Below are 12,959 nucleotides of genomic sequence, written 5' to 3'. Positions count from 1 at the left end.
ACAGGTAGGAAAAAATAATTAATCAACAAAAAATATTTAATAATATTTACCTTTAAAAAAGCTGCCTTTTGACATAGCGTCTTGGCTACCTGTCTAGCTATTACAAAGCCTAGGTTTTTTGCTCAAAGGTGTCCCTCACCCTCCAATATCCCAACAATAATATTTCTCTGTGGGTATCGTAAAAGGTGGGGGAGTATCAACATCTTGTCTTTTGCTATCGCAAAGTAATCATGCGTTCAAGTTTGAAAAAGGGAACAGCCCGTTAAAAGAAGTCGTGGCCGCTATAAGAAGTTATTTCCCTTGGAGGCAGAGGGCTACAGCCCACCTGATGGTGAGTGGTTACCGTGGCTCATTGACGTCAGCAATGCCAGGGACAGATGTCATCTATGTCCCGTTCTAACGGGATGACAGAATTATCTTAAACAATTCTTCAAAGCAGTCCCCAAGGACCATATTAAATTGAATGAGTAAGTCGGTGTAAAGTAATAGTAATCTGTGATAAATGCGACTCACGTCGAAGAGACATAAGTAAGTAAGGGGCAATAGATTTCTCAGGATGAAAACTAAAAAGCAGTTTGTCAACAGTTTATTTTAAATTATTTAATGCCATGTAAGTATTACAGCGAAATAAAAAAGTAAATCAAAATTATTTCCAATCAGTCTTAAATCAAAAGAATTTAAAATTTACGTTGATCTAAACAGATCCGAGAAATGGGTGGCGCATTTACGTTGTAGATGTCTATGGGCTCCAGTAACCACTTAACACCAGGTGGGCTGTGAGCTCGTCCACTCATCTAAGCAATAAAAAAAAAAAAAAATCTACTTTAAGCTAAACAAATTTTCCTTAAAAGTGTTGGAAATACGGATCATTTTCAGATGCAAATTATTGTTTAATTTTTAGCCTTTTGCATGACGTGTATGTAGAAGGCAGGGACGGGGACCTTGTCCAGCGGCTGGAAGTCTCCGTAGATGTGGTGCCGGGCTCGGTTGTCGAATGCCTCGTCCAGCATGCTCGTGAATGTTGACAGCTTATGTGGGTAGTAACGCAGACTGAACTCCCTGGAATAAAAACAAGTGCATTACAGAATTTTTAGCCTATTTCAAAGAATTTAAAATAGAGATCCAGTGTGCTTCGTGCGAGTTTTTTAACTTCTCGATCGCGTAAAAGTTAACTCAGATTTGTATGGAGTTGGAACAGCGCCCCTAGCGGCAATCAAAGCGGCTGTTCCGTTTCCATATTATGTTAACTTTCAGTTTCAGTTAAAAAACTCGAACTAAGCACACAGGTAGATATATAATCTATTTAAATAATGATGAATACCACAGCGATAGATCTCATGTTTGTAGCAGTGTCGACGATACCGCGGGTACGCCGTAAACTTTAGTACCACACGTATCACACGTTGAAACATATTTCATAGTCTTTTCATAAAAAGACATGTAGAATGACAGATAAGACACAGTCTTATGGTATGGATTTGGTAATAGATGTTGTAATAGATTTCGTAGGGGACACTGTTACTTCTTTATTTATTTATTGCTAAGATGAGGGGACGAGCTCACGGCCCATTTGGTCACCGGAGCCCATAAAAATCAACCAAAGTCAATGCCGTTGCCCATCTTGAAACATGAGTTCTAAGTCTCAGTATTTACAGTTTAACGGCTGACCCACCATTCAAACCGAAACGCATTACTGCTTCACGGCAGAAATAGGTGGGCTGGTGGTAACCGCGGGTTCACAAACGCACTACCACCAGTAATAAAAGGCTTTGTAGGCAGATGAGCATACGGTCTATCTGATGGTAAGTGGTGGTCGTTGCTCATGGACTTGAGCAATACCAGGAACACGGCTAATCCGCTGCCTACTACTGTTTGAAGAAGGACGTGTCTTAAGCGCTCGAAAAGTATTGTAGAAGGGAATCCGAAAATCGGACGGTGCGTGGAAAAAAGATTTCTGGTAGTGCGCTGTGGATGAACGCAGCAGTTTTAGTTCTGGATGAACTCTGCTCCTGTGGTGTGCGGTACCATGGTAAAAAAGAGTTCATTTTTGTTTCCCTTGTAGTAAGGCGTGTAATGCAGGCGTGAAGTACCGTTTCGCTCTGGTTTTTTTTTTGCCAATTTTTATTTATCTGTTGAGGACTCCCAATATATTGAAAGCTTACTTGGCTGTACCTACCTTAAAATAGATTAAACTAATATGCGTGCTATTACCACACAACGTCCTGGCATTAGCTTCAGAAGTCGTCCCAGTTATGCGACATTAAGAATACATGTCGGTTCCTCACCTCGCTTCCTTTAACTCTCCATCGTCGGAAGGATATACGCAGTAATCTAACATAACGAGTACAGGTTCACCACGTACGACCAGCACCGAGGTATTAATGTCTACTGGGTGCTTACTCTGAAAATCAACACAGCCTAATAAAAATCCGGATATGTGTAATAATAGAGCCCAGGACATAACAAAATTAAATGTATTTCGCCATAAAACTTGAAGCATCAAGTGGAAGTTTCAACTCTTTTTTACGATTACTGTCTGACCCTCCAAAATCAAATACTCTAGAGCAGGGCTGTCCAAACTATATACCTTTGCAGGCTAATTAAATTAACTAGAAAAGCTGGAGGGCCGCAGAAAAAAATATATCTTCAAAAACAAAATACTTTTCAGACAAAAAAGGATAATATAATAATTATTTAGGTAAAGCTACTTATAAATAGAAAATCTGCGTTAGCTCACCGCCGGTTGGCAGAGTTTCCAGAAGGCTGGCAGCATTTCCACGCTGGATAGCAATGCTAATTCTCTGTGCAAAATACGTACCGGCCTTCTGGTCTCCCGAGGCCTCAAACAGTTTTTTTTTAAGGTCCTTAAAAAAGTTTTTAGCAGATGGGCCCCAGGGGCCCAAAGTTTCCACCCCAAACGGAACAAAAATGAAGTCTTTAGAGAGATTTTCATATTTCCGTCGTTTGAGGCCTTCAGCCGTTGAAGCAGCGCTGCCAGCGTTAGAATTATATTAAGATAGCTTATCTTTTAAATGATGTCACGGGAATGGAATGTTACAAGAATAAAGATAAATTATACCAAATATTCATTATATGTTTTGACAGAGAATCCTATTATCCAAACTGTTTTCTGATTAAAACATGAAATGAAAATAAGCCGCGGGCCGTTGTCTGCGCAGCCCTGCTCTAGAGAAAAGGCCCCTACATTCTGCCTTCTTCGTATGCACTTCTATCACGGTTAGCCTTATTATTCGTGTCAAATAATTCCGGATCGTTCTTTTAAAGGGCTATGCTTGTACTTGCTGTCTCGAGTTGTAGGGACACCGACGTCTTTATTATGTATTTATGGACATGCTTAATTATTTGTGTTAAAAAATTATTATACTATGGGAAATAAGTTAAGTGTAGAAAGTTGGAAAATTCATTTATTTAACTTCAATTCAGTCAACGGTAATGGACATACAGACGATATACGCAACTATCTTATTAAATAGGACATGCTTTTCGTGGACGGGTACTTGAGAACGTTGAACCCATGAACACTGCTTCCTTACGTGTGCGGTAGTTCTGGTTCAAAATTAGCCACGAATAACCCTAAAATGAATATCAAGGTAATGCGTTTAATACCAATATCGACAATGGCGACCTCCTGCTGATCCGTGGTTACTGTTTAATTTAACTAAACTACAAAACACCCACATTAAAACACAATGAATAGTCACATTTGACATTGTGCATTGTGATTAGGTAATTGTGGTTTTATTTAGTGACCAGTGAGACCCGTTACCCTCCGACGTGAATGTCGGATATTTAAAAAAAACCAAATATTTCTTAAAACGACTCCACACCGCCTGTCTTATGTTGATCGCACTATATTTAATATAGCCTAGGTATGTGCTATTCTGATATTTAAGCTAATATTGTAAAACTTTCGTATTTATAAAAATAAATAATTAATATTTATAATTAATAACATCATCCTGGCCATGATATTCTCGTGATTAGATGGACCTTTTCTCAATCATTGTAGAGAGGTCCATAAAATGTGCTCGTAATGGTAGACTACATATTTTAATTGTATTTATATGTGTGTATGTTGTCCTTTTCTTTTATTTTTGTTACTATGTTCCTAACAGCATTTTTTTTAAGATATCATGTTACTGGCATTAGTTATATGTATTAATATTTTATCTGAAATAAATGAATTTAATAATAATAAAATGCCATAATAATGTTTCTATTTTCTTTTTAGTTGATATTGTTGTGCGTTACCCGTAGCTGATTGTTTACTTACATTAAAATAAAAAGTATGTCCCGGAGTGGTCCCACTGTTGACTATCGCGTCATAGTTCCTGTGATCAATAAACAGGAGGCCGCCTGGCTTCAGGCATTTCGCGAAGTTGCTCAGACACAGCTTCTGCATCCTTTGATCTCCGTACTCATCCAACAAATGGGCGAACGAGTTCCCGAGACATATGACGGCGTCGAACTGAGTGTTCGGTAGAAACATCTCGATGTCTTGCGGGAGTGTCTCCCAGTTTGCTTCTTCAATTACTGGAAAGGAAATTGTCCTGTTGAAGCTTATAGTTTAAGTATTTGATAGTAAGTCCTCTTGCGAGCCTGAACAGGCTGTTATGACCTTGCTTTGGGGTGGAAACAGGAAGGAAGGTTGTACCACGTTTATGAGCCCCAGTTTCAAGTGTAGGGTGAGATAATCATTAAAATTAAATGGTGTCTTCTACATTAAGCCTTTCCATTTGTTTTGTCGATGGACTCTAATAACCACCCAAAACCAAAATGCTTAAGTTAGTAGAGTTAGACAGTAGCAGTAGTAATTACTCGTGGTAGGACCGCTTGTGAGTCTGCACGGGTAGGTACCACCACCCTGGCTATTTCCGCCGTGAAGCAGTAATGCGTTTCGGTTTGAAGGGTGGAGCAGCCGTTGTAACTATACTGAGACCTCAGAACATATCTCAAGGTGAGTAAGTAATAAAAAACTCTCTAAATAATAAAAAAAAACAAAAGTGAAGAAAAAAAAAAAAAAACTATCTAGATTAGTAGAAAACAGTAAAGTTCACCCGTCATCTCGAAACTTTGTTTTTATAAAAATAAAATATATCGTAATGTAGAAATATGTCAGAAATGTGTTTTTCTTATGAATCTCTTACAAGTACTTCTTAAAACTTACCCCATTGATCATACTTAGAGTTTTGTCTCATGTCCCAACGAGCCTTGAGAGCATATTTTAGCATCTTATCAGAAGCGTCCACTGATACAACTTTAAATCCTTCATCAATTAACATTATTGAGTCTATTCTAGAAAAAAATATGGAAATAATGTTAAAACCTAACGACAGTTAGTGTCCGTGCCAGATTACAGCAAAGTCTGCTATCGCCAATTTAGGTATTGTTATGTTTTTCTCCACGGAAACAGGCGTAGATTAGTTTGGTCATTTTATGTTTTTTTCTCCACGGAGTCAGGCCTGGATTGGCGTTCGGAATTTGTTTTCTTGAATTTTATTCGTGTACGTGCAAAAAATGTAGTCATTTCCACTTGATTTGAGTCGATTTGCCTACACTCCTGCCGTTAAAAAAAAATCAGGAAGATCTCAATAGTCACGTAAAACATAGGGTAGAGGACAACTCGTGACCATGGTTGACACCGGTATGGTGTATTTGTGACGGTTTTGACGCTTTATATTATTAATCTGCCAAATGTCTTAATGTTAATGCACGCGATATAAGCGAGGTCGGGTAGCCAACCCGCTTCCTGCAACTAATTATCTACTTACCCAGTACCACATGCGGCGTCGAGAATATTCTTGCAGTTATCGAGGTCGGGTAGCCAATCAGCTTCCTGCAACTAATTATCTACTTACCCAGTACCACATGCGACGTCGAGAATATTCTTGCAGTTATTCTTCTTCAGCATACCAATCAAAAAGTCTTTATAGTACTTTGTTCTCTGATTGCTGTCTCCGATTAACAAATTGTAAGTACCAGCTGCTTTTCCATCGGCATACTGGTCTTTTACTGTCTCGATCTTGGAAGATATGCTGAGGGCACGTGAGTGAAGTTCTTGGTACGTCGGCATTGTTGGCTGGAGACCAAAAGATGTTTAAATAAACTGGAAATCTGCTTGCCGAATTACGCACATGAATATGAATTTACGAAAGCGGGATTAGTGTTCACGGTTGTAAATACTTGTAAATTTGTAAAAAGACAATGAAATCTCAGAAACCACTCGATATAATATTACTCTGTTCAAACTTTTTCATTCCTCAAAATTATTATCCTTCTGGCTACATGTGCACTTTCACGATTTTTCAAGTACACATCTAACTATCTATTATCTTCCAATTAAAGATAATAATGAGCTGCATCTCAATTACGGTCCTAAGCCTATTGAGTTTCTCGCCGGATCTTCTCAGTGGGTCGCGTTTCCGATCCGGTGGTAGATTCTGCGAAGCACCGCTCTTGCTAGGGTCAGTGTTAGCAACACCCCTAGGTTAGAGCTCGGAGAGTTCACCTACTAGCTAGGTTACGCTGGCAAAGCCTCTCAAGGCTACCAGATTAGGTAGGAAAAAAAAACATATAGTATTGTACCTATGTCAAGACCAAACTATAAACGACCAAACGAATAAACTACAATTTTTACCACACGTTACTTACTGGTTACTATGTTGACAAATGAAATTTCAATGAGATGATAATGTTGGTGGTATATACATATATTAGTCTATCATTCCGAAAAGTGTAGTTATTTATGACTGTAGCAGTTAACACTGTATCTTAAATTCTTTCAGACCAATGTAACCGCCGCGCACGGACGTACCCACAAACCACTCGATCGCCCGATCATTGTTCGTGGCACATCTGCCGCTCAAGTCTTTCTCGGAAATTTTTACATGCGCCTAATTGCGATCCGTTACCGCCCGGGAACAATAGAGCCATCTTTAGAATTCCTGGAATCCTTCTATCGTAGTCGGTCGGTTGTTCAAAGTAATTTCAAACGCTCGGTAATCCAAACGCCACCGACGTCGTTGGGACCTCACAACAAGGCTCGCGTGTTTAAGCGGCTGCCCCAGGCAGCCCCCCTAGGCACACAGCGATGGAATCGACCAACGCTTTGCTCGCGGGATTCATCTGCGAAAACTACCCGTCGATCTCATAGGAGATTTTAGCTTATAGCGCACCGCGAGTTTTTTCGCGGTGTCCGTCGCGCCCGCCGTTCCTATGTCTCCAATACTAGCTCGCAAAATTCTAGCATCGTGCATTGCAGTTTCCGTCGCGCCATCTTCTGCGGCCTCTGAAGCATCTGCACCCGCCTGTAAGTCCTCGCAACGCTCCTGGCTCCGACGGTATATCTAACCACGTTATTAAGCTTCTAGAGTATTAAGCGGTAGGCAGCGGCTTGGCTCTGCCCCTGGCATTGCTGAAGTCCATGGGCGACGGTAACCACTCACCATCAGGTGGGCCGTATGCTCGTCTGCCTACAATGGCAATAAAAAAAAAAAAAACCCGCCCAACTCATCGTGATGTTGGCATCTATTTTCAATGCCTCAATGACGAACTGTATCTATCCCGCGGTTTGGAAAGAAGCGGATGCTATCGGCATGCATAAACCCGGTAAACCCAAAAATCATCCGACGAGCTACCGCCCGATTAGCCTCCTCATGTCTCTAGGCAAACTGTATGAGCGTCTGCTCTACAAACGCCTCAGAGACTTCGTCTCATCCAAGGGCATTCTCATCGATGAAAAATTCGGATTTCGTGCAAATCACTCATGCGTACAAGAGGTGCACCGTCTCACGGAGCATATTCTCGTAAGTCTTAACCGACCAAAACCGTTGTACACGGGAGCTCTCTTCTTCGACGTCACAAAAGCGTTCGACAAAGTCTGGCACAACGGTTTGATTTTCAAACTTTTCAACATGGGTGTACCGGACAGTCTCGTGCGCATCATACGGGATTTCTTATCGAACCGCTCTTTTCGATATCGAGTTGAGAGATCCCGCTCCTCACCGCGACTGCTCACGGCTGGAGTCCCGCAAGGCTCCGTCCTCTCTCCGCTCCGCTTTAGTTTGTTTACTAACGACATTCCCCGGCCGACCCAATTAGCCTTATTTGCTGACGACACGAGCGTTTACTACTCGAATAGCAACAAGTCCCTTATCGCGAGGAAACTCTAGAGCGGCTGACTCTACCCCATGACCTGTAAGCGGGGTAAAATGTCCCTTCGGAACAAGGTGACACTGTACAAAACTTGCATAGGGCCCTTCATGACTTTCGCGAGTGTGGTGTTCGCTCACGCGGCCAGCACACACATAGACCTCCTCCAATCCATACAATCTCGCTTTTGCAGGCTAGCCGTCGGAGCCCCGTTGTTCGTGACGAACGTTGACCTACACGACGACCTGAGCCTCGAATCCATCCGGAAACACATGAAGTCAGTTTTTTTTTTTTTTTTTAATGCCTTTGTAGGCAGACGAGCATAGGACCCACCTGATGGTGAGTGGTTACCGTCGCCCATGGACTTCAGCAATGCCAAGGGCAGAGCCAAGCCGCTGCCTACCGCTTAATACTCTCCACAAGCCTCGTTTAAAGAAGGACATGTCATAGCGCTCGGGAAACACCGTGGAGGGGAGCTCATTCCATAACCGGATGGTACGTGGCAAAAAAGATCTCTGGAAACGCACTGTGGATGACCACAGTGGCTCCAGGTAGTATGGATGAACTCTACTCCGGTGGCGGGCGGTGCGATGGTAAAAACGAGACGTTGGTATCATCTCGAACAATTCCTCAGAGCACTCCCCATGGAACATGCGATACATAATACAGAGGGAACCGAAGTCCCTCCGCAGACCCAGTGGCTCCAAACGATCCGTGAGAATGGGATTATCGACAATCCGAACGGCTCTCTTCTGTATGGAGTCAAATGGAAGAAGCTTGTATTTGGGAGCCCCGGCCCAGAGATGGGAGCAGTACTCCACGCGAGGCCGGACTTGTGCTTTATAGAGCAAAAGTCTTTGTCCAGGCGTGAAGTACCGCTTGGCTCTGTTGAGGACTCCCAGCATTTTGGACGCCAACTTGGCTTTGCCTTCCAAATGACTCCGAAACTGGACATCGCTCGAAATGTCGACCCCAAGTATCCCGATACTCTCGGAAGGTTTCAGGGATACTCCTTGGAATTGCGGCGCCATGACAAAGGGGTCCTTCTTCGCAGTGAACTCGCAAACTTGTGTCTTTATCGGGTTGAATTGAACCAAGTTCAATTCACCCCATTCGGAGACTCGCCCCAGAGAGTTCTCCACTTCAGACACAAGTTTTGATCGTCTCTCTTGCACCATGATCCGAGAGAGACTCTGATGGCCGATGTATCGCGCATCCCCCGTGCTGTCATCCGCATAGCAATGCATGCCATCAATAGACAGCATGTCATTGATATACAGGATGAAAAGCGTGGGGGAGAGCACCGAACCTTGTGAAACGCCAGCGTTAATGGTCATGGTACCAGAGCAGTCACCGTCTACAACGACCGTGATGCTCCGCCCATCCAAGAAGCTAGCGATCCACTTGCAGAGACCCTCGGGGATTCCGTAAGATGGTAACTTCGATAGAAGTGCCCTATACCAGACCCTGTCGAAGGCCTTCGCGATATCAAGGCTCACAGCAAGAGCCTCGCCCTTGCTCTCCAACGCTTCAGCCCACCTGTGAGTAAGGTATACAAGAAGATCGCCAGCTGAGCAACCGTGACGGAAACCTTACTGTCGGTCACTGATCAGCTGGTGATCCTCCAGATACTTCAGGAGTTGTATATTTATTATTCGCTCCATCACCTTGGAAAGCAAGGAAGTTATCGCGATAGGCCTATAACTCGATGGGTCCGACCGGTCACCCTTCTTGGGGATAGGGTGGACGTGGGCAGTCTTCCATGAAGACGGAACCCTATTAGTGCAATAAGAGAGGCGATACAAACGCGTTAGCGCGGGCGTCAGCTCAGGGGCGCACGTTTTCAGAACCACTGCAGGGATGCCGTCTGGCCCACTCGACTTATGGAGTCGGAGCTCCCGCTTGACTGCACACTGCGTGAAGCAGATCTCAGGCAGGGAGCTATTACACCGGGGGATGTTCGGTGGTGTGGCACCCCCGTCGTCCACGGTCGAGTTCTAGGCGAAGAGTTTGACCAGAAGGTCAGCCTTCTCTTTCGCACTATAGACTGTCATCGGACTTGCGTAGTGGTGGGAGACTAGACCTGCAGAAGTTACCTTCTGCAGCCTTAGCTGCGAGCGACCAGAAAGCACGGCTCCCGACGGGATAGCTGTTCAATCGCTCGCCAATTCTGGCAACGTGCTCTGACTTGGCCTTGGCAATAGCCCTCTTATAGGACCTAGAAGCGGCGTTAAAATATCCGCCTTTCCTCTGAGGTATTAGGATCCCGACGTCTCCTGGCATCATTCCATGCCACGTATGCAGACCGCTTGAGGCGTGCAGCGTCCCGACTGGCATTGTTGTACTAGGGTCCACTGCGAGCCCCGACGGGCACCTTGGAAGAAGGAATGAACAATTCCATCCCCCGAAGCACCACGTTTTTAAGTCGGTCCGCACAGACGTCAGGATCACCAGAGGAAAAGCAGAGCCGCCCCCATGGGTAGGATGCGTAAAATTCACGCAATCCATCCCAATCTGCTGACATATACCGCCAAACTCTTCGATACCCGGTCGTCGTTCGACGACCAGGACGAGAGATTGGTATCTCAGCTCGGATAAGGCAGTGATCAGACGATCCAAGTGGAGCGTCGACCACCACTCTGTATCCGGCCGGATCGGTGGTCAGCAGAAGGTCCAACAGAGAGGGCTCGTGCCCCTCAATATCTGGGACACGGGTGGGCTGTGTTACCAGCTGAGTGAGGCCGTAGGACAAGGCGAAATCGTAGGCAGTCCGACCCGGGAGGTCAGTGGTTCTGGACCCCAACCACTCTTGGTGGTGAGCGTTAAAGTCTCCAAGAACCACCACCTCCGCAGAAGGGTACTGCTCAAGCACGCGGTTAGTCCCCTCTTGCACATGCTCTATCAGAGCTGAACCTGCATCACTGCTGTGGGACTTGTACAGGCACACATAGATTCGGGTACAACCCCCGTGATCTACGTGCAGCCACAAGAGGGACAAGTCCCGTTGTTCGAGGCCACGAAGACGGCGACAACAGACATCAGCCCGGACGAATACACACACACCCCGGCTTTACGCAGGAAGTTGTGCTCCAATACGTAGCCGGGGTATTCAAGGTATGAGGTATCATCCGGAGCAGATATCTGCGTCTCCGTTAGAAAAAGTAGGGCAGGCTGCACCGTCTCAAGGTGGTGGTGTACGGCGTCAAGGTTGCTATGTAGGCCCCTAACATTGCTGAAATCCACGTTAAATGTGGAATGGGGAGTCGCCGATAAAACCCTATTTCTTTTTCGGACTGTCATGAATTTTGTTTTGTTGGGAGAGTGGGATTAGGAGAGGTAGGACGTTCGAGGCGAAATCAAGGCAATACCTGAATAAAGCGCGGAACACAGTGTATGTTCAACCACGGGTTGCGTGAGAGACTGACGCAGGGCATGGAAGGGCCCCCAGTCCACCCTGCGTACGATCGCCGGGATCCACTCCGGTCTCCGACTCCGGCACGGCGACCGCACGACAGGATTTTACACCGGTTGGCGGGACAGCTTCCCGGGGCGGAGTTTAGTAGTGACACCCGGGTTTAGGTCTCCTACTGACCGGCGGGCGGCGGCGAATACCGTTTCACTGGATCTCCCTATACCCCCGTCAACCAGTCACGTCCCGCGAGCTCGCACACACTTCTATTCCGCAAGTTCCAGGCATCACCAAGACTCACCCCCAACAAGGAAGGGGAAAGGGAAGGAATAGAACTGGCTCTCCAACCCACACACCGGAACACAGCTAGGCTATTTGGCGGCGGACTCTAGTTGGAGGGTGGTCGCCAGCCAGTCGAACTACGTCCTACCACCGGTTTTGTTTTTGGCTCCCGTTTAGCACCACCCAGGGGTCACTTGTAGGGAAACGCGGGTTAAGCCTACGGAAGCGGGAAGCACCAACCCCCTTAAACCTACGGAAGCGGGAAGCACCAACCCCCAAACCTACGGAAGCGGGAAGCACCAACCCCTACTTCAATAAGGCTGTGCGTCATGATAATCGCCATATCGTTGCCGCCACTGACTACTTCCCGAATCCTGATAAGACAGGAGCCAGTCACCGTCGACGCCCTAGACACGTCCTTACGGATCCATCAGATCCAATAACCTTTGCATTAGACGCCTTCAGCTCTAAGGCTTACGGACCCCGGTAACCCTAAACATGGAACTCGACAAAGAGTTCGACGTGCAACCTAACACATGCATCAGCCCGCTGAGTTTCTCGACGGATCTTCTCAGTGGATCGCGATTCCAATTCGGTAGTAGAATCACTCGTGAAGCAGCTGCTTTTGAGTTGTTAGGTCTTCTTCGGAGGCGCTCAGGTAGCTGTTAGCAAATCCCATCCCTCCTGGCTGAGCCTTTACTTGCCCACCTGTCCTGGTGAAACTGGAAAGGCCTCAGGCCTAATCATAAAATATAAAAAAATCTCAAATTCAGCACACCGAACCCATGGCGCATCTGATGTTAGGTAGTTAATGAATTTTTGACACCAATTTTCCGTACTTGTTTTTTAATTCCAATTCAGGTTATCTATCTTAATATGTTAATATTGAAGAAATACAGGTTTTATCTATTGAGATTAAGTTAATAAACAACACTTCTTTGAACTATTTAAACGTTTTCTTTTTATTTAGCAATTCATACACAGCATAAATAAAAGATGACAAGAAGGAAGGAAGTACAAAGTGGCGCCATTTGGCGTTACACTATAAATAAGAGCAAGGCATACAGCCCAAAATCAATAAAATTTTATCCAATAT

The 12,959-nt window shown here is 45.0% G+C and overlaps 1 protein-coding gene across 2 annotated transcripts; it reads right to left on the bottom strand.

Moving 5' to 3' along the window:
• Positions 1 to 571: 571 nt before the first annotated feature.
• LOC114249997 (glycine N-methyltransferase) lies at positions 572 to 6,592 on the bottom strand. Of its 2 annotated transcripts, none has more exons than XM_089732404.1 (5): positions 5,880 to 6,592; positions 5,189 to 5,316; positions 4,295 to 4,554; positions 2,286 to 2,401; positions 572 to 1,059 (listed from the first exon to the last, which is right to left on the bottom strand). In XM_089732404.1, exons 1-5 carry the CDS (start codon positions 6,092 to 6,094, stop codon positions 891 to 893), a joined length of 888 nt encoding a protein of 295 aa, XP_089588530.1. In that variant the 5' UTR covers positions 6,095 to 6,592; the 3' UTR covers positions 572 to 890. The 2 variants fall into 2 exon arrangements, with proteins under 2 accessions (XP_089588530.1, XP_028039539.2); XM_028183738.2 differs by lacking the exon at positions 5,880 to 6,592 and adding an exon at positions 5,793 to 5,826.
• Positions 6,593 to 12,959: the final 6,367 nt, after the last annotated feature.

Source organism: Bombyx mandarina, chromosome 13, assembly GCF_030267445.1.
Source record: "Bombyx mandarina strain Sakado chromosome 13, ASM3026744v2".
NCBI classification, from domain to species: domain Eukaryota; kingdom Metazoa; phylum Arthropoda; class Insecta; order Lepidoptera; family Bombycidae; genus Bombyx; species Bombyx mandarina.
Note: the sequence above shows the minus strand (reverse complement) of the source record. Positions and strands in the feature narration are given on the sequence as shown.